General features: G+C 42.5%; 1 protein-coding gene across 2 annotated transcripts in view; it reads right to left on the bottom strand.

Annotated features, from left to right (window-relative positions):
- Nucleotides 1-21,348, bottom strand: part of FAF1 (Fas associated factor 1) — a 402,722-nt gene that overhangs the window by 85,722 nt on the left and 295,652 nt on the right. Inside the window, exons 10-12 of one of the 2 annotated variants that reach the window (XM_051999721.1) lie at nt 12,090-12,216; nt 11,105-11,168; nt 9,802-9,883 (exon numbers count right to left, since the gene is read on the bottom strand). In XM_051999721.1, coding sequence (XP_051855681.1) covers nt 9,802-9,883; nt 11,105-11,168; nt 12,090-12,216 — 273 coding nt within the window. The remainder of the gene's footprint in view (nt 1-9,801; nt 9,884-11,104; nt 11,169-12,089; nt 12,217-21,348) is intronic. The other variant, XM_051999722.1, reaches the window with a different exon arrangement.

Genomic DNA, 21,348 nt, shown 5'->3' with positions numbered 1-21,348 from the left:
CAGGCCATTTGAAGCTTGGCCACATCCTTCAGAGCCCGTGGGCCACTCAAATGTCCTTCAAGGCCCGAGAGCCTCTTCCATGCTTTAGGGGCAGTGTCAGAAGATGATGTGAATGGAGGTGAAGGGTACATAGTAAGTGAACAAGTGCCCAAGCAGAGGGGGTTCTCAGAGCACCCAACGCTGCTACCCTTCTGAAGACCCCTCCATACTTGCTGGGTATACCCAGCAATCAAATCTGCAACCCTAAAGATCACCAGAAAAAAAAAAAAATCCTATTTCAGCAGATGAGAAATGCCAAGCAGGCACCAGCCTGATTTGGCTCCAGGTTGCAAATGCAACTTAGGAGTTTCTCAAAGACTTGAAGAAATTAGTAAAATAGAGAAAAATGCAAGGCTCCAAGGAGGCATTCAATGCTTGTGGAAGGAATAAGAAGCAAATCTGCTCACTTCTTGTTGGATAGTGTTACAATCTTAAGGACAAGTCATCCATGATTCTTGTGTTAGATTATTTTAAAGCAAACGATCCCAAGCAAAAATGATTTCTAAGAGTGGTGACTTCCCATTATGTGGGTAGTCATTACGCTGTTGATTCTAAGGACGTTTCTCTACTGGACAAAGGCTGGCTGTCAATATGGCAGGGGGCTGCTTTTCTTGTGGGAGCAGGAGGCTAAGAGATGCTTCTGAGTGAAACATGGAAAGATCAGGGGATCTGTTCAAATCTTCCCTTCAACCTGGGAATCTTAGAGACCATCCCTTCCCCTTGATGGTTTCAGTTTTCTCATCATCAAATCCCCCAAATTCTGTGCTTCCTACAAAGGGCCTTTTTGTGCCAGGAACAATCTTTGGGCCTGAGATGAAGATCTATGGCCTAACTCAAAAAGTCCCTCTCTTAACAGAGGCGTCAAACATGTGGTCCAACAGTTCTGAAAACAGTGGGGCCAGCCAAGTCTTCCTGGTCTGCCCTTAGTCAATCAGAACAAATCTATTCCCTGAGGCACCACGTTCTCAGTTCCCAGGTCCTGGGTGCCCTGCTTCGAGTTCTTGTCTACTCTCTCCTCCTCCAATCAGCCCACCCAGACACTCACTGGCCCTTTGGCAATTAGTCTTTGCTCTAACAATTCTCCCTGAGGGCAGGTCCTTGTCTCAGCTCAGCTGACCAGAGCTGCCCACCACGAGAGATGGTGGGCACCAGGCAGAAGCATCTTTAACCATAGTCAGCTGGGTAATTTTCTCTCACAATGATTGCGTTTCTCTTTTGAAAGAGGGTGAGTTAAAGAATCTCTAACTCTTCCCTCAGCTCTGCCATTCTATTATCTATTAATATTATTAATATTACCCATCCTGTTCTGATATTATCTGCTCCAAGTTTTCCCCCAACCTCAGCTCTGCCATTCCATGTTCTAAGCTCCCTCCAGGTCTGTCATTCAATGATCTATGTTCATTTTAATGAGGCTCTGCTAGTATAAGCAGATTTCTGAGAGCGGGCACGTAAAAGTGACACACCTTTGGCAAGTGCTGCCCCCCGGCCCCGGCAGGCACACAGGAGATAGTGGGAGGAGTCGGGAGGAGGGCAGACACATGGGGAACATCAGGCTGGGCTGACAACCCGCAGGGCTCTGCAGCAGGTTCTTTCTTTCAGGAAAGGCAAAAACAGCCTGTCTGACCATTCCCTTACATTCAATTTGCTGACCCAGTAAGAGGTCAAAGGCTTCCCAGGCCCTGAATATGGTCAGTGGATCAAGTTTCTTTCTACAATTGCACGCTCCCTTTCTCTATCTCTGTGTCTGTGTCTCTCCAAGTATCGCTTTGATTTGGAAGGAAACATTCCCAGGTCCCCTTGGGCAGTCCCAGGCCCTGGCTCAGTCGCTCAGTCCCTAGGTGACTTTGGGGAAGAACTTGCCTCTCTCTGGAATCTCCGTAAAATGAATCATCAGAGGCAGAATATTGGGCCTCTTTGGACCAGATCTAATATTCTGTTTTCTAACAAAAACTAGGAAGAACGAAAGGCTAACTTCAAAACAATGTTGAGAATCGGTGATAGGAAGGAAATCTCTAAGGAAGCTACAAAAGGACACTCATCAGTGTCCAGACAAATCACAGCAGCGAGAGCCTGGAACCGGAGAATCAAGATGCTGCTGCTGAGAAATCACCTGGGCAGTCGGCTCAGCACGACACCTCGGGTACCTGCTGCGGGGCACAAGGCAGACAGCCTAACTCGTGGCTGCCAACAGGGGCTAAGGGGGCCGTACCTGACAACAATGCTGCAGAGCACGTGTCTGCCCTGAGAAGCTGGACTAGAAAGCCCAGAAAAACAGAACCTGGCTTCCAGAGACTTTTCGAGACCATTTACAACGGTCTTTCTTCACTCAATGCAAAATGAGAAGCACTTGTCTAGTCTGGGCCAGAATATGAAGGGTCACAGTGTAGGGCAGTGGTCAGGATCCCCTGGGTTCTTGCCTCTGACCTATCCTGGCTGTCTGCCAGGCTCAGGGCTCTAGCAATTCTCTGACTCAAAGGAGAAGGGAAGGTCCTGACCTGAACTGGAAGAAGGGGCTTCCTCTCAAGAAGTGCCTGGGCCAATGCAATCCCAGGTTTGGCCCAAGCTTTATCGACTCCTTAGGAGACTCTCCACCTTTCCCCTCCCAAATCACCTGCCAGAAGAGGAGCACACCCACAGCAGGCGGGCGACTGCAGGAGGACTGGGGCGGCTCTGCCCTTTGTGGGCCCCAGCACACCAGAAAGCAGGATGGACAAGAGCACAAGGCCCGCTTTTCTTACAGCAGGAACCAGCGGGCGGAGCCAAGATGGCAGAGCCAAGCCCAGCTCCTCCGACTCCCCTGAAAGGTAAGGAGAGCAACAGGAAACCCTGGCAGGTGGGGCCCCGGGCTCTGACCCCGGGCTGAATGCCACTCCCTTTGGTTTGACTATTGTTCTTGGCACCCGGAGAAGGAGAGAAAGTGCCCAAGCCCACGGGTTAGGCAACAGCCCCGGAAGCTACAGGGTGACAGAAGCCATGGCAATGGCCCAGGGGCCAGGAGCCGCACTCAGCATTTCTACTTTGCATTAGAGCCGGCTGTAGCTTCCCCGCCAAACCGCGCTCTGAGGGAGGCAAGAGAAGGAAAACGCAGGCTCACAACAGGGCAACATCTCGGCCAAGATCACATAGCCCGGGAGCAACAAGCTGGGACGCCTCGCTGCAAAGCCGCTCAGCGGGGATGGAGACAAGGGAGGCTGGGGGGCCAGGGGCTTGGAGAAGGCGCGCTTGGCCTCTGCCCTGCTCCCCTGGGAGCAGCCACATGGCCTCCCGAGGGACATCTTTGCCCCCAAGGCTGTCTATGCTCCCTGGGGGAAGCTTGGGGGCTCAGGAAGTGACCTCCCTGCTCAAGGGGGATTTTCTTACTTCAAGTCAAAACTGGCATCAGTGCAGTTTCTACCTAGGGCTCCTAGTCCTGCTCTCCAGAGTCACGGTCTTGTGGACATTCTCCAATTTCCTAAAATCTGGTGCCCAGGCCTGAACACAAAGTGCCTCAGCTGTGGTCTAACCGAGGGAGAGAGCACTGAGTCCTTTGCCTCCCCGTTCCGGGACAAGTTTGATGAGGGCTAAGAGAACTTTCTGAACTACTAAGACACATCAAGGACTCCAATCCAGATTACTGTCCACTATGATCCTCAGATCTACTTAGGTGAATTGCTGCTGACACACACCTCCCCCACTGTGTACTTTGAAAGGTGATCTGTGGAACCTTAGGGTGAGACTTTACGTTCACCCCTTTTTTTTTCTAGGATAACTCTGAAGAGAAAACATACCCAGGTGTGATAACCGTCTGTCAGTGTCTTAGAGGTTACAATGGGGAGGAAGAATTAGTTTTGTTCCGGGTGGTCCCTAAAGGCAGAATCAGGTGGCACAGGGGGAAGTTGCAAAATAGCCAGGTGAGGCTGGAGGTCAAGGAAGACTTTCCAACTAGAGGAAGAAACTCCCCGGGCAAAGTCCGTCAAGTCGAGGATGGGGACCACCTCTCAAGCATGTTGTAGAGGAGATGCCTTTGTCCTAGGAGTTGGTCCAGAGGCTGCCAAGGTTCTTGCCAAATTGACATTCTATGATTGGATGAAATAACAATGATGATGACACAGGGCAAACTCTCGCCTGGAATGCAAGGAAAGCCCCCTCCAAAATGGCTCCAATCTGTTCCCTCCAGATAAATTCCCAGGTTCAGTCCATCGGACCACTCCCCATTCCCTGAATACACTCTCCATTTTTCTGACTCTGTATCGGGCCTGTTTTCCCCCCACCCCCACCCCATTTCTAGGTGTGCATGAACCCAAAGGCAGAGATGGGTCTGATTTAAATTCCATGCAATGATTGCTATGCTCTGTATACAGTAGGTGTTTAATTTAGGTTTGTGGGATTAGAAGCCAACTTCCCATTCGTTCAGGAAAAGCCCTACAGATATGAAGGTATCTACCATAAGATCTTGCTCTACAGAAGCTCACAAACCACAAACAAATCATATGATCAAACAAAGGAGATAAGTGCCAAGGGACACCTAGATCAGATGATCTGATAAACGCAGAGGGCCTGGAAGGCAGGGAGGCCCATCCGCGAGATGGGAATGGATGGAGCCCATTTCCTTGACAGACACAGATCGATGGAAATGCTGCGAGACCCCAGTTTGGGTCCTGCAAGGCCTCCCGGGGCTCACCATCTTGTAAGGGCCTCTGACATCAACACAAAAGCTCCACTTACCCCCATCACAGAACAGTACAGTAGAAACGGAAAAGCCACATGTGGAGCTCAAGCCTAGAGGGAGGTCAGCGGGGCTGGAGGTGAGCCCTCTGATATCCTAAGTGAAGGACCATGGACGAGGACATGAAAAGACAGCTCCAGACTAAACTGCGAACAATCACATAACCTAGAGTTGGGACCATCAGATTTAAAGTAAGAAAGGACCTTAATGACATTAACAGGGGAATGAAATGCACTGAAGTTACTGGCCAAGATTCTGCCTTCACTCCGCTTTCTGGAAGAAAGGATACAACCCAGAGACCGTTTCTCTCAGCTTTGCATGCTGAGGGAAACGGAAAGGTTATAGCAACTCCTGGAACCAGAGTCACTGATGAGTCACCGACATGCGAAGCCCTGGAGACTGGGTTTAGCTGAGGGACTTGCTGGAGCAATAAGGAGGAGGCTACAGAATTTCACCCAGAAGGGACTTCTGGAGAAGAGAGAACCCGACAACCAGTCTGTGTGGCACCCAAAAGGGGACAGGACAAAAGTTTAGTCCTTAGAAGGAAGCACCATTTTTAAAGAGGAAGGAAGCACTTTTCAAAGCTTCAAGGTGAGAATCACGTCCATTCAACCGTTAACCACCATTCATCAGGCATCTGTTGTGTCAGGTACTGAGGAGATAGAGACAAACTGAACCTTGCCTGCTCTCTGGGACTTATGCTCTCTGAGGAACAACTGGGGTGCAGATAAGTAAAGTCCAAAAAGAAGGAAATGGAGAGATGGTCCTGGATAACAGACCCTGACAGGGATCAGCACATCCTAAAGCTGGGAGGAGGAGGAGGGAAGGCAACAACTGGAGGGATGAGGAGCAACCTGTTTAGAGACAGTAGGTGGAATGGCACACACATGAAATTTTGAAATCAGTTTTGTTCAATCCAGAGTAAGATAAGAATAATAAACAATAAGCCTGCAAAGGTAGACTGGAGCCAGAATGCAGAGGGAATCTAAATGCCCAACAAAGGAGTTCTGTATTTTAACCTAGAGGCATGGGACAATTCCCTAAAGCATGGCATGGAAACGAGGGAGAATAAAGATTGGGCCATTAAGATACTAGACAAGGCCAAGGGATTGGTGAAGAGGAGATAGGTCACTAGATCGGTGACCATGTGAATGAAGGCAAAGGGATAGATTGAAGAGCTGTTCTAGACATAGAAGCGAAGAGAATTCACAACTGATTAGATATGTGGTTGAGGGAAAGTAAAAAATTTAAGACGACCTTAAGCTTGTGAGCCAGAGTGTCTGGGAGAATGGTAGGACCCTCAACAGAATAGAGAAACGGATTTTTGGAGGAAAACAAGCTTAGTTTTGGACATGCAGGATGTGAAAAGCTTATAGCATAGCCAACTGGAGATGCCTACTTTATTATGGGCTTTTGGATTGGGCAGCATGAATATCACAGTCCATGTGATATCCCACGAATATCACAGGAGAGACAGGCAGTGTGGTGACTAGCCAAAAGAAGGCACTTAACCTCTACGTTCCAAGCAACTCCTGAAGTAGGGGGCAAGAACACTGGCCTTGGAATCCCAGAGGAGAGTGCGAATCCCAACTCTGCCACTTCTGTGGGCAGGTTAATTTTCCTTTCTGGCTCTCAGTATACTCATGTGTAAAATAGAAAGGTTGAGTCAGCTGACCTCTCTGACCCCTTCAATTCTAATGCCACATTCTAGAATTGTGGCATTGATTAGGTGCAAAGTAAAGCACCCATCAGTCCTTATCACAGGGTGAGAAACTTTTCTGCCTTTCAGGAATTATTTGGAAAACCAAACAAGAACAACCAAAATGGAGGCATTTCCCGTGTTCAGTGGGTTTGTCTATTTCTCTGATTTGAGTGAGGGATGGAGACAAGATGAAAAGTGATCTAATTTTTTAACGATTTAACCAACACTCCATTAGAAAAAATTCTGATAAGTCCTTAATGTCAAGGCCAAGGCCTGATGCTCAGGCCTGGAGATACAAAGCTAGAAGACACTTACTGTGTGCAAGGCTCTGGACTTGGTTGTCTGGGAGACGGATACAAAAGAGATTCAGTACTAGTCTCCAGTAATAGAAATAGCAGATGTTTATCAAGTCTGTTCAAGTTTGTAAAATACTTTACAAACATCGTCTTATTTAAAGTCATGATAACTCTGTGAGATAAGTACTATAGCTTTAATTAACACCATTTGACAGGTGAGGAAATTGAGGTTTGGAGAAGTTCAGAGACTTGCTCAGGGTCCCCTGATTACTAAGGGCCAAAGGCTGCATTTGAACCCAGGTCTCACTGTCTGTCCAGTATACCATGCTTCTTCTCCAGTATGGGGAGGAGACAGAGTCCCAGTGAATGCTTACAAAAATCAGAAAAGGACGTTGGGCCACTACTAATTGAAGCAACTCCTTTTTTGTTAATTCTAACTTTTAGAAATGTTTTCTCATCTCAAGCCCAAATCTGTCTATCCTGTTCTATTTGAAGAATAGCCTCAAGGTTAGTCCCCAAAGGGGAAATTTTTTAGGCCAAAGAAACTCCCAACACCTGGCCAAGGTAAAAGGAGGCTATGGAGGGAAAGACTGCGCTAATGAAATAATGACTCCTTGAAGCTATGAGGAAGTGATCTAATTTATCCATTTGGCTTTCATTCCCATTGGGAGTAGCTGGGCTTTTGTTGCATAAGCTAAGGGAGTGAAACTGACTGACTAGCCCAGAATTCACCCATTCAAATGAGCACTACCTTGTGGGGTGGGGAGGGGGAAATGAGTAAAAAGAGTCCCCAGTCCAGATCAGGCCTCAGACCCTCCCCCTTTGCACGACCCTGCAAGACCTCTGTTTGCTTCAGTTTCCTCAATTGTAAAAAAGGTATGAAAACCTGCACTTACCTCCCCAACATTGTGGGGAAGACTGAGTGGGACAGCTGTAAAGTGCCTGGCAGGGTGCCTGGCACCAGGGAAGAGGGAGAACTGGCAGGTGGTCAAGGCCTTTAGGCCTCCAAGAAAGGGGGTGCTCAGACTTCTCAGTGGGGTTCTTCTTCAGGCACTTTTGGGTTCAGCCCTTAGGCTCCATATTCGGCCCTAGGCCGAAAGCAAGGGAAGGATGGAGGAGCAGCCAAGAAATAGCCACGACAGAAAGAAGAACAGCCCCAAGGCCCAGTCTTTGAGCCCCTGGCTCTCTGGGTTGGACGCCTCCAGGGAGGTTTCCATGAGGGGAGACGCCGGGGCCGAAGGCCCAATTCTGAAAGGTTCTGAGAACCGAGTCGACAGCAGCCAGGACCCGGGCATTTCCAGAAGCATCCTGAGCAACACAATGGCTTGGGCGACTGTTTGACCGAGGGCAGAGCAGGGAGGCTGAAAGGCAGCAGGCGGCGGCGTGCTCTCCAATCCAATCAGCTGGAAGCGGTTTTCATTAAGATGGATTGAGTGTGGCATCGTGAGAAACACTTTATCAAATGTAGTGTTTTACTTAGTGATTATCTCTCTACCGGCTGATGAAGCTCCCCAAATCCTTTGTAATCCCACCACTCCAATAAACATTTAATGAGTATAGAAGTTCAAAAAGCCGAGCAGAGGATTTAAACCTTCAATCTTGTTTTTATTTACTCTTGGAACTCAATTTCTCACTTGAAGTGAAGAATGCTGGTACTCAAAGCTCATCTGTTGCCCTGGTAAAATTCATGCGCCTCCCACGGTTTAAATTAAACATTGGATATTAAGGGGGATGGAAAACAAATTTTAACTTTCCATCTCAGCAAATGTCACAGTATCGGTCACTTTCACCTCCAGACTTATCAGCAGCAGAAATTAAGTTTTCCTAAATATGCGTCACTCATGAGCTTTCCAGAAAGAAAAGAAGAAAGGCTCGCTCTGAGCCTGACAAAAGGAGAAATGCAAGACGGCTTCAATAATGAGGCAAATCGGTGATAACCGTGCCACCAGGAGATGGTCGCATTTCATTGTGCAGCCCATCAGCAGCCCCTCTTCTGGGCCTATGGTGGGCCAGGCCCGGGCTTAGGCCCTGGGATACAGGACCGAAGGGGCCCATTGCTGCCCCTGAGACCCATCCACTGTACACGGAGTACACGAGCCCACAGCTGATGTCGGGGGAGACTCAGGCATGACTTCACCCAGGAGGTAGCTGAGCCGCAGGGCCCTGGCCAGAGAGAGGGAGGAGGCCCCTCAGGACCAGGGTAATCTAACCCGGGGGCTCTCTCCCAGCCCCGCACCCACCAGGTGCTCAGGAATACTGAAAGTGCTCCCTGAACAAATGACTGAGCCTCCTCCCACACTGGTCATTACGGGCCAGGGGTCACTACTGGGAAGCAGCCGCTAAGAGCGCCCTTTTCTGTCATTATAGGTTCTTGATGCTGGCTGGACATCCTGGACTTGTCAGAAAACTTGGGTTCAAATTCCTGCTCTACAATATGTTATCAGTGAAACTGCAGGCAAGTCACCCGACCTCCCTGAGCCTCAGTTTCTCCGTCTGAAAAATGAGAACAATTATATAGCACTATTTATTCCGTGTGTGTGTGTGTGTGTGTGTGTGTGTGTGTGTGTGTGTGGTGTTGAGAAGTGACTGGCTGGTGGGCTAGGTCATCATTTTGATTAATGCAGAGCAAACCACCCCCGGCTTACGAGCTAGAGGATTGGGTTCTGTTCCCAGATAGCGCACCAGGAACAAGTGAGAGCTTCCCTGGGGCTCGGCTTCTGGAAGGACGAGAGGATCTCCCAGATCGCTCCCAGCACAAATGCCAGTGAGTCTGGGAACCACTTTGCCAATCTGTCTCGTCTCAGACAATGACACACAAATCACACTGTGACTCAATCTCCTTCAAGGCAGAATAAGGAGGTGGGTCTCACTAGCCAGTCCTTGCCATTGAAGAGAAGAATGAAGAAGGAAAAAGAGCCCCAACTTAGCAAGGAATGGCCTACCCTGTGCAGCTCATCTCTGAGCAGAGCTTTGTGCTTAAGGGTGACCCTCAGCCCTAGATGGCCCTTCTGACCTGATAGTATCCTTACATTACAGGGCCTCCTTACAAGGTCACTTACATCTCGGGCTTTCCCATAGAAGGCTTCTTGGAAAGCAGCTTCAAGTGATCCAATAAAATAAACAGGATGGCAGTCTCCATATCTAGGGGAAAAAATTAAGACAATGAATGAATTACAATGGATCTTATATTAACTTTGATGTTTTGTAGCTTTTTTAAAAAAAGAAATACAAGGTAAAAATATCTGAATAGAAACTTGTCCAATAGAGACAATTCTCAAACATCTCCCAACACCTTCAAGTAAACATCATTAGTGTTCATTATTCCAACATTTCAGTGAGAACAGGGTACTATGGAGTCAGTAATCCAACACAAATAAAAGTGACATTCATCAGATTAACATTTTCAAAATGCTGAAAAGAAGCAATCTGGTCTGAAAGAGAGAGAAGGTTGGTCTCAGAGCCAGGAGGACCAGGGTTCAAATGTCAACTCTGACATATCCTGGCCAAGGGATACTGGGAAAATCATTCATCCCTCAGGACCTTGGAAGCTCTTTAATCTGGCGACTGGCCCAAGAAAGAGATGACCTTCTGTCCCAGTAAGATCTCAGGGCTTTTCCCTGGGTTAGGATGGGATCTTTCGAGTAGTTACAACTCTATGGTCAATTAAAGGTCCATAAAGGGAAAAAAAAGGTAATTTCTTTGTTCTGCCTCCATTGGCTTCTTGAGGCATTGGGGTAGAAGTAGAGAGCCCTGGCTTCTGGCTCTGGCTGACTTGGACTGGGGATGCCAGGAAGGCCTTATTAAAGGTCCTTCATTTTTCTGGCTAAAAGCCTCTGATTCCATAAAATAAAAGGTATGGATAAGGAGTCTTCCTTCCAATCCTAAAGAATCTGCTGCTCAATCCACATTTCTGAATTTTCTTACCTCTTCAGTAAGAATTGAATTTCAAAGGGAACACACTATTTTCAAGCATGGGGCAGAATTATATTATAATCTATATGAAAAATTTCTAAGACTAAGGATTTGCATGACTTGCCCAGTTCTTAAGTTTTATTTATATTGTTCTTACTCAAACAAACATCTCCCTGATTATTTTTGAGTGGAGGTGCTACAGTGGAAGGCAATAGGTAGCACAGCCATGCCAAAAAACCCCCTCCCCGCCATTTGCCAAGTAAGAAAATGTCTGCCCTTAAAGTCCTAGAGAATGTTTCACTGCCAGGAGTCTATAATTTCTTATATAAACTCAACCTTGAGATCATTAAATGCCTTACTGTCAATTGTCTATGATGAAAATAGAGCCGTCTACCACAGTACAGTAACAGAAATACACATCAAGCTTATATGTTAATGATTTAACCCTACCTTGAAGAAAACTCAGCTGTAAATTGTAATAAGGCATCCCCTTCATTTTCTGCATTTTCGGGCACTAATTAAAAACAAAAACACACAAATAACCTTTAACCCCACATTTAAGAAATACATTACTGAATAAGAAGCAAACAAATGAAAGATAAATGCCTGCGCCACAGCTTTTGGGAAGCTTTCATTTGCCAATCCTGCAAACATGTTACATGATTTTCAGCAAAATAAACTGAACAGGAATTTTAGAGAAGACCGAATACTTTGTCAGTCCTATTGACAACACTCTGAGGAACGTAAAAAACGGGTGCCAGTTATTTCCTGGGATTTGGGGTATTTTTCTTCAAAAAGCTGAAACATGATTTGTAATCGAATAATATTTGTAAGAAAAGAATGGGAGGGAGGGTGTGGGGCAGGGTGAGAAAGTCAATTTTATTGAAAATCCTAGGTAGCTGTATGTCAGGAAATCCTGGCAGAAATTCAGAAACAGAAAGGTCTGAATGTAGATCTAGTCCTGGCCACCATATTTCTCCCATTTGATAACCTTACCCTTAGCCTCTATCTATCCCTGGGGAGTGGATATGTTATGAGGAAGATGAGGAGGAAAGGATGGCACAGGGTAACTTGCCTTGAGACACCTACCACAGAAAAGTAAAGAATATGCTTCTTTACCCTACCTACCTACTATCCAGGGGAAACGATGGAGCTTTTCATCAGTCAGGGAATTCTAAGCATGAGAATCAAATCTGTGGGCAACAACAACATCGTGCCCAGAACACAAGGTTCTTCTATATTCTTGGAGGCATCAGAACCCTGGGGCACAGAGAATGCCAGCTCTGGAGGAGCTGCAGGAGGGGGCTTAGATCACTCCCTCGAGATTTGACTCCCACAGACCATGAAGTCAGCGAAACCCTTTTTATTTGCTGTCTATTTGTGAACCAAGGGTGCAATGATTTAAATTTGGACCCCAGAGGGTGTCCGTACTCACTCATTGGTGATTTTCGCAGTGCAGAGGATGCAATACCGAACATCTCTCCATCATCCACTCCAAATTCAGGAGCATCTTCAAAGTCGTCGCCATCACTGTCACTAACCATGTGAACATCGGTGCACTGCTATGCAAGGAAAGTTGGGATGAGATTAAGATTATCCTTGGCAAGACAAACCTGGACACAGCCTCTCTCACAGAACACCTGCACCTTCCTGAACCCCCTTTCCATGGATCAGTTGCCAGTCTTTCTCTCTGGCTACTTTAAGTTTCCTCAAGTCAGGTGCTTCCCTCCAGAGAAGGTACTTTGTGGATGCTTGTGGAAGTGACAATAGGAGGTAGGCAATTATAATGGGATTTTAGAGAACTCAACTGAGAGAAATAAGAAATCCAGGCAACCAGCCCCTAGTAGTAAGGCTGAAGGAGGCATGGAAGGTACGACTCTCATCTTGAATCTTCTAAAGTACAAAAATCTTTTGCCCATCAAGGGATAATAAAAATCCTCAGTCTGGTCTTCAAGGCCTCCACAATGTAAAATCAGGCTTTTCATATTCATTCCATCCCGAGGGTCTGCTCCCAGACTTCCCCCCACCTCATGCAGGACTCTTTCTGCACTTTGATGGAAGCTCTTTCCAGACTCAGGAATGTCAATCAATCAATTTATACTCAAGTGCTCTTTAGGTGCTTAGGGAAGGAGACAAAAGCCAGGCAAAAACACTGCCCCTCCTCCCCCCAGAGCTCACAAGATAACCTGTCAGCACACAAACATACAACCTCCCCAGGTCCGAGTCCCACTAGGGGAATACAACATGTCCACACATGAGTAAATGAGGGGTAGATACAAAGTTAATATGCTGTGACTTGGTGAGCAAGGAGAAGGCTAAAAGGTATCACCTCTTGAAGGAGGACATGTAGAGTGTCCCCCTGGCCCAATATCCCATTCCATGTCCCTCTCTTCCCCCTTTCTCCTGAGAACCTTAGTTTCTTGCAAGGCTCAAATATCTTATCTAAGGAGCATGGATGCCTCAGTCAACATTTAAAATAAAGTCCAGGTTCTTGGATTCCATTTGGGATATTGGGATCCAAAAATTACTAAGTGGGACCAGATCTTTGATTTCAGTAGGACTGAGAACTCTGGGATGAAAAGGCAACTGGGCAGCACACAGCAGTTTCTGCTCTGCCACTTGAGTCTTGAAGAAGCGTCAAGGGCACAGAGAGATTAAAAGTCACACAGCTGGCATGTGTCAGTGGCAAAACTTAAAATTCAGGTCTTCCTCATATTGAATCTTTATGCACTAAGCCAGGATTTCCAAACAATGACCAACATCATACAGAATGTTTGCATATATTCATTATGGGGAAAAAACAAAAAAAGTCTGATGACCCCAAAAATGACATTAAATACTTTCAATTCCACAAATATCAGAGAAATGCCTCCAATGTTTAAGATGCTGTTTTGAGAACTAGAGAAAAAAATCCAAAAAACATAATCTTTGCCCTCAAGGGCCTTACATTCTACTGGGTACATGTTTATACAGATAAATAGGAGCAAGGTAATTGGGGAAAGGCGAAGAGCACTAAAAGCTAGGGAAAATGTGCTCCTGGAAGAGGTGATATTTGACCAAATTCTGCAGGATTCCGATAGGTGAAGATGGGCAAGGCCATTCCAGACAATACAAGAGAGCTTGCTGCTGGCTCAGCATGCCTTTTCAAAGCCAATCTTTTCCTACTCTGCACACCTTCATTCTGGGCCCCTGAATTATTGCTCTCACATGATATCACTTCTCTTGACTCTACCTTTGGGTAGTGGTCTCTCATGTCTTACCCCCTTTGCACACACAACCCACAGCTCCCTACAAAGGTGGGCTTGTGGGACCACAGCAAGTATTCTCTCCCTTGTGACATTATTCTCTATAAATTTGCATTTATTTCACAGTGTCTACATTATGGACCCTAACCCAGGGGACCTCCAGCTCTTTTTGTATCATAGAGGATCTCCTTTATAACATAGGAAAGCCTATAGATCTGTTCTCAGACTCATGCTTTTAAATACTTGAGGAAATGCGTAGTTTCGGTTAAAGACACCCCCCCCCCCCAATTAAAGTCACAGATCCCCTGAGATCTAACCCTTGGGCACATGGAACCCAGCTCTAGAAGAGTGGGAGTTCTCCAGAGGTGAGAACCATGTTGTTTTTGTCTTTACTTCGGAGTGTCCGGCATAGTCCCTGGCAAAGAGTAGATGCCAAATAAATGTGTGTGGCGCTAACTCCAACTGTACTATGAAGGAGGTAGGAAGCTAAAATGCCGAGCAAGCAGTTGGGAAGAGCTGGCCATAGTGGGCACCTGAAGACAGATGGTAAAGAGGTTTTCAAAATAAAATCCAGCTAAAGGCTGGTAGTTTATCTTGGAAACCATGTGTTAGGATGAACTGGATTTTATTGTTTTCTAAAAATTTTTCAAACCTCTGTGTAGCCCAAAATGTTAATTTTAAAGACCAATAAGAATGCCATGATTGGACATAGAATTATTTATATCTGAAAAAAATTCTGCTGCTTCAGGAAAAAGCAACAGATTGCATGTCAACAGACTCATCCTCTATTCTGGTAGTGTTGGGGGCTGACAGCATGACTTTGGATAAATCCCGTCACCTTTCTTGGTATCAAAGGTCCAAAGACCCTTTCTGGATCTAACATTCTATTTTTCGGTGATATTAATGAGCTTGGTAGTTGAATAAAACATGATTATTTTAAATGCATATAATATACAAAACAAACAAACAAAAAGAATGGTTTTGGGCATCCAATTTATGAAATAAAACTGCACAGGCTGGCCAGAAACGGTTAATTTGTGTCTGCAGTAGATAGAATCCAAAAACTGAACAGAATTGAGACCATCATGCTCCCAGCAGAACAGACAAGATCATTTACAGAAGTTTGAAATAAACTTTCCAGCAGTCTCTGAGGTGAGAAGGAGTGGGACCATGTCTGAGGCCTATTTTATAGATGCCAAAATTGCAAAATTGCAATCAGTTGCATTTTTAATGTGGAAAGCCAAATCATTTCCTTTTTATAAAAAAATATCAGTCATATTTATGCTTCACTGGTCAAGTCAATTGCTGTGGTATGGACCTATTAAAAAGTAGAATGCTATTTTGTAGCCTGTTGATAAAAATTTGGGTTAAAAGGACCCAATAATGAGACTTGGGTTTTTATTATGGTTCTCATAATTACTAAGTGAGCCTAAACAAGTCACTGCCCCTTGCTATGCCTCAATAAACTCCCATCAAGTGGTTGAACATTTCTATGTGCCAGACACTGGGTCAAACCCCGGGAAAGCAAAAGCAAAGATAGATATTGCCCCCATGGACTAGAGAACAATGCCTAAAAGGAAGCTAAAGGGGAAGGGGAAGAGTCACAAGGAAAAGATAATTCTTGTTAGGAACATGGTGGATAGAATCCAGAGTTAGGAGTTAGGGTAAGAGTTGAATAAAGATCTAGCCAGCCTTTGATACTGGTAATTTGGTTTTCTTCCTATTTTTTAAAATCATATTTACAATAGCATGTGTTATTAGTAATTTTTAAAAATAAAACTAACTTAATGCTGTAAAAAATCCTGGCATGGGTTCTATCAATAAAAAGTTATTTAAAAAAAATAAAAAAATAAAACCAACTCCTAAGTTTTTATTAATTCAATGGTTTTCTTATACTCAATTTTAATAATTTTAACTTTGATTTTTAGGATTTCTAATTTTGTGTTGAATTGGGGATTTTTAGTTTGTTCTTTTTCTAGTTTTTAAAGTCGTATGCCCAACTCACCATTTTCTTTCTCTAATTTACTGACATAAACATTTAGATATACATTTTCCCTCTGATACTGCTTTTGCTATAGCCCATAAGTTTTTATATGTTGCTATTATTCCCTCTAATAAAATTGTTTCTATGATTTGTTCTTTAATCCACCCATTTTTAAATTAAAATAATAAAATATATAAAATTTAATTTTATTATTTAAGATTTTTTTTAAATTTAAATTTAAAATTACTTAGTCTCTAGTTTTTAATTTTGTTTCTATGGTTCCCTAACTAAATATAATCTTTATTGCATTGTGATCTGAAAAGGATGCATTTAATATTTCTGCCTTTCTGCATTTGATTATAAATTTTTATGCCCTAATATATGGTTTATCTTTGTAAATCATGCACCATTTTGTATCAATTACCACTGAGAAAATGTGTATTCCTTTTTGTGTATTCAATTCTCTCCAGATTGCTATCATATCCAGCTTATCTACAACTTTATTCACTTCCTTTACTTCTTTTTTTAAAAATTTATTTTCTGATTAGATTTATCAAATTCTGAGAGGGAAAGACTCAAGTTGTCCACTACTATTTCCACCTGTAATTCATTTAACTTTTACTTTAAAAATGTAGATGCTATAATATTTGGCACACATAGATTTAGTATTGATATTGATTCACTGTCTGATATCTTTTATCATAATGCATTTTTCCTGCTTATCTGTTTTAATTATAATTCTATTTTCACTTTAACTTTATCTAAGATCATGATTGCTACCAATGCTTTTTTAACATCAGCTGAAGCATAATAAATTCTGCTCCAGCTCTTTATTTGAATTCTGTATCTCTCATTTAAAAATGTGTTTCTTATAAACAATATACTATCAAACTCTGATTTTTAATCTATTCTGCTGTTTCCAATTTATGAATGAGTTCATTCCATTCACAGCTACAGTTATAATACCATTTGTGTATTTCTCTCCATCCTAATTTTCCTCACTATAACCCTTCTCAGTTTTCTTTTTATAACCTGACCCTCCTTACATGTCTAATTTACTTCTAAGCACTACCTCCTTAATCTGCACTCTTTTAAGAAAAATCCCTCCCATATCCTCTCCCCTTACCCTTCTATTCTTGATCTGCCCACCCTCTAACAGACCTCTCCCCGCTCCTAATTCTTAATCTACAAATACTTCTAAAAGTCCTTCCCATATCCTGTTCCCTTGCCCTTCATTTATACCTTTCTAGATGTATTATATTGTTCCCTCTTTAACCCAGTTTAGATGAGAATAAGGTTCCAGCACTACCAGCCCTTCACACCCACCTGCTTCTGCTGTATCAGTGCTTCATTCATGCTTCATTTGGAAGAGATAATTGGTCCTTTTTACCTTTCCCTAACCAATTTTATTTTTAAAAATCAACTCCCATACTTGGCTCAGCCCAAACCTTCCTTTCAAACTACCCAAGTAATGATGACAGTTTTGAGAGTATTGATAATATTTTCACAAAATGGTACTAAACATTTTGATCTTATTGAGTCCTGTATGATTAATCTTTAATGTTTAGCCCAGAATGCTAAATTTTCTATTGAGTTTTATTTTAATTTTTTTGGTCACAAATATTCCAATGTTGTTCAGTTCATTAAATGTCCTTTGTGTGTGTGTGTGTGTGGGGGGGGTGTTCAGAATTATACTTGCTGAGTAAATTATTTTTGGTTACAGCCCCAGCTCTTTTGCTCTTTGAAAAATAATTTCTTATAATATTGTATCAAGAGTTTTTTTCCTTATCATAACTTCTAAGTGTTTCAACAATTCTTTGCCTCTCCTTGATCTTTCTCCAGATCAACTGTTTTCCTAGTAAGTTTCAAATTCTTCCTTTTGTCCCCCCATTCTTTTGACTTTATTATTTCTTGGTGTCTTATGTATGACGTCATTAGCTTCCCTTGATGAATTCAATATTTCAATGAGTTATTTTCTTCCTTAAGTTTCTGGATTTCTTTTTCCATTTGACCTTCCTCCCCTTTTCTTAGATTGTTCTTCCCTCCCCACCCCCTAACAATTTTTCCTCAATCTCTTATTTGATTTTTGAAGTTCCTTCATAAAGTTTTTATAAGAACTCTTTTTGGGCTTGTGACCATTTGATGTTTCTCTATAAAGCTGGAATAGCTTTTCAAACTTCACCATCTTCCTCTGAATATGAACTTAGATCTTCTCTAGCCCTATAATAGTGCTTGTCTATGAATAGGTTTTTCTCTTTGCTTATATTTTTAACAGCTTATTATTGTAATCAGGTTCTATTCCCAAGATGTAGGAAAGGTGTCCTCAAATCCTTATTCTTATTTTCTGATCACTGTCTAGGAGTCCAACTTCAAATACTCCTCTCCACCAGGGCAAGATAGGTCCCTAAAATGTACCTGCAAACCTCTCAAGTCTGCACATTTCAGCTCTCTTCTCTGCTCTGAAACAGATACCAGGGACTCCGATATTCTGCAAGTGTCCACATTTTGCTACTGCACTCCCAGGGCATGGCCTGGGCCCACATTCGGTCTGCAGAGCTGGAGAATCCTTCCATCTTCCCCTATTCAGCTCTGACAAAGTGAGCCCTGGCCCAGATCTTGGCTTAAAAAGACCAGGGTCTCCCATTGCCTCCAGATCTGTGTTTTGTCCCTGGTTCTGGAGGACTCCGAGAAGCAGTGAGCTGGGGACTGTGCATAGCTCAGCCTCACCTGGTCCTCTTTGAGAAGAAAGGACAATTGAAGTTCTGGAGGCCGAGGCTGCCAAACAGACCAAGACACTGCCAGGGCTGGGTGGCTGATTCAATTGGACTGGGGCTAGAGGAGTCTGCACTTCAATGAAGGCATCCCAAGAAGTGGAGTTTTTCTGGAGGTAGTCTCAAATTATTTTAGGAGAACAACTGAATCACCCTGACTTTTATGTATTTCTGCGGCTCTTAAGTTCACTTAGAGGTAATGTTCTGTCTTGTTTCTGGGGAAAATTTGGAGAGCTTGGCGTTTTCTGACCTACTTTGAAATTTTCCTCTGGAAAGTATTTTTTCATCATGTGTCCTTTAGGATTTTCTTGGATGATTGTATCGCTGAAAACAGTTTTCCTGGTTCTGCTCACTTCACTTTACATCATGTCAATCTTTCCCAAGTTTTTTCTGAAAGCATCCTGCTCATCACCTCATACAGCACAGCAACATCCCATTATAGTCCCTGAAAGGCTCTCTGAAAAACTTTGGAATTAAATGCCTGACATGGGAAGCACTGACCAGGATTATCAGGCACAGTGTGCCATCATCCAAGAAGGGGCTTTGCTGTATGAGCAAAGCAGAACTGACATAGTTCAAAAGAAACACAAGATGCCCAAATTTAGAGAATCCACTCCAAATGTTCATGTGAAATATTTGTGCCCGACCTGTCTGAGCTCACACTGGTCTGATCAACCAGGCAGACACACTGTAACTTGACTCTAACACAGTGATATCATTGTGATGCTCTTTGAGAATGAAGGACAACTAACCAACCGTTCCATAATTTGTTCAGCCATTCCCCAATTGTTGGGTATGCCCTCAATTTCTAATTCTTTGCCACCACAAAAAGAGCTACTGTAAATATTTTTGTATATATAGGTCCTATTTTTTATCTCTCTTTTGTTAATTTTTTGGGGGATATAAACTTAGTCGTGGTATTCATAGGGCATAGAGTTTTATGGTTCTCCACCAATAATGTCCCAATTTTTCCACATTCCCGCCAACATTTATTATTTTCTTTTCCTGTCATATTAGCCAATCTAATAGGTATGAAGTAGTACCTGAGAATAGTTTTAATTTACATTTCTTTAATCAAAACTAATTTAAAGTATTTTTATAGAACTATAGATAGGTTTGATTTCTTTACCTGAAAATTGTCTGTTCATATCCTTTGACCATATCAGTTGAATGACTCATTCTTAAAAATTTGACTCAGTTCTCTGTATATGTGAGACATGAGACCTTTATCAGAGAAATTTACTGTAAAATACCGCTTTCTGTTTTCATTCTAATCATGCCTGCATTGGTTTTGTTTGTGCAAGCTTTTAAAATTTAATGCAAACACAATTATCCATCTTACATTCCATAATGTTATCTCATTCTTGGTAATAAATTCTTCCCTTATCCATAGATTTTGATAGGTAAAATATTCCACATTCCCCTAATTTGCTTATGTTATAATTATTATTGCTATATTATCAACTTTTATATCCAAATAATTTATTTATTTTGACTTAATCTTAGCATATGGTCTATACCTATTTTCTGTCAAATTGCCTTCCTGTTTTCCTAGAGACTTTTTGTCAAATAATGAGCTTAATGTCAAGAACTTAAATCTTTGTATTTCTAAAATACTAGATTACTATGGTTATTTCCTACTGTTTATTGTAGAAAATGACCATTGTACATATAATCTAGTTCCCTAATGCGCCCCTATAATTCTTAACCAGTACCAGATTGTTTTGTGATTACAGCTTTGTAATATATTTTGAGATCTGGTATGACTAAGCCACTTTTTTTTTTTTTTTTACTGATTCCCTTAATATTCTTAACTTTTTGTTCTAAATGAATTTTACTGTTATTTTTTTCTAGCTTTAGAAAAGAAATTTTGGTAGTTTGATTGTTATGATACTGAATAATTAAATTTATTTAGGTAGACTTGCCATTTTTATTATACTGGCATGAGCAATTGGTATTTTTCCAATTGTTCAGATCTAATTTTTGTGTAAAAGTGTTTTGTAATTGTGTTCATATGGTTCCTGGATTTGTCTTGGCAGGTAGAGTTCCAAGTATTTGGTATCATCTATAGCTATTTTAACTAGAATTTCTTTCTTTTTGCTGAATTTTGTTGATAATATAGAAATGCTGATGATTTATGGGGGTTTGTTATATTCTGCAACTTTGTTAAAGTTGTCAATTATTTCAACTTTTCAAGGTTGTTTTTCTAGGATTCTCCATGTATTTCAACATATCATTTGCAAAGAATGACAGTTTTGTTTTTGTGCTGTCAACTCTAATTCCTTCAATTTCTTTTATTGTGATAGCTAACATTTCTAGTATAAAAATGAGTAATAGTTTTCTTTTCTTGTGACAGCTAGCATTTCGCGTATAAAAATGAGTACTAGTGGTGATAATGAGCATTCCTGCTTCACCCTTATTCTTACTGTGAAGGCTTTTAGCTTAACCTCATTATAAATAATGCCTGCTGGTAGGTTTAGAGAGATATAATTATTTTAAGAAAAGCTCTACTCATTCCTATGCTTTCTAATGTTTTTAATAAAAATAAATGTTTTGAGAAGTTTGTAAATTGAAACATTCCATTATTATTTGTATTTGTCCTTAAACATAGATACAGGGGAGGGAATAGAATAATAATTTTCTGTTTAGTAATAGTTATAATTTTGATAATACAATTTATTTTGAGAGGTGAAA

Source organism: Antechinus flavipes, chromosome 4 (assembly GCF_016432865.1).
Source record: "Antechinus flavipes isolate AdamAnt ecotype Samford, QLD, Australia chromosome 4, AdamAnt_v2, whole genome shotgun sequence".
NCBI lineage: Eukaryota > Metazoa > Chordata > Mammalia > Dasyuromorphia > Dasyuridae > Antechinus > Antechinus flavipes.
This window is presented reverse-complemented; position numbering and strand designations above follow the sequence as displayed.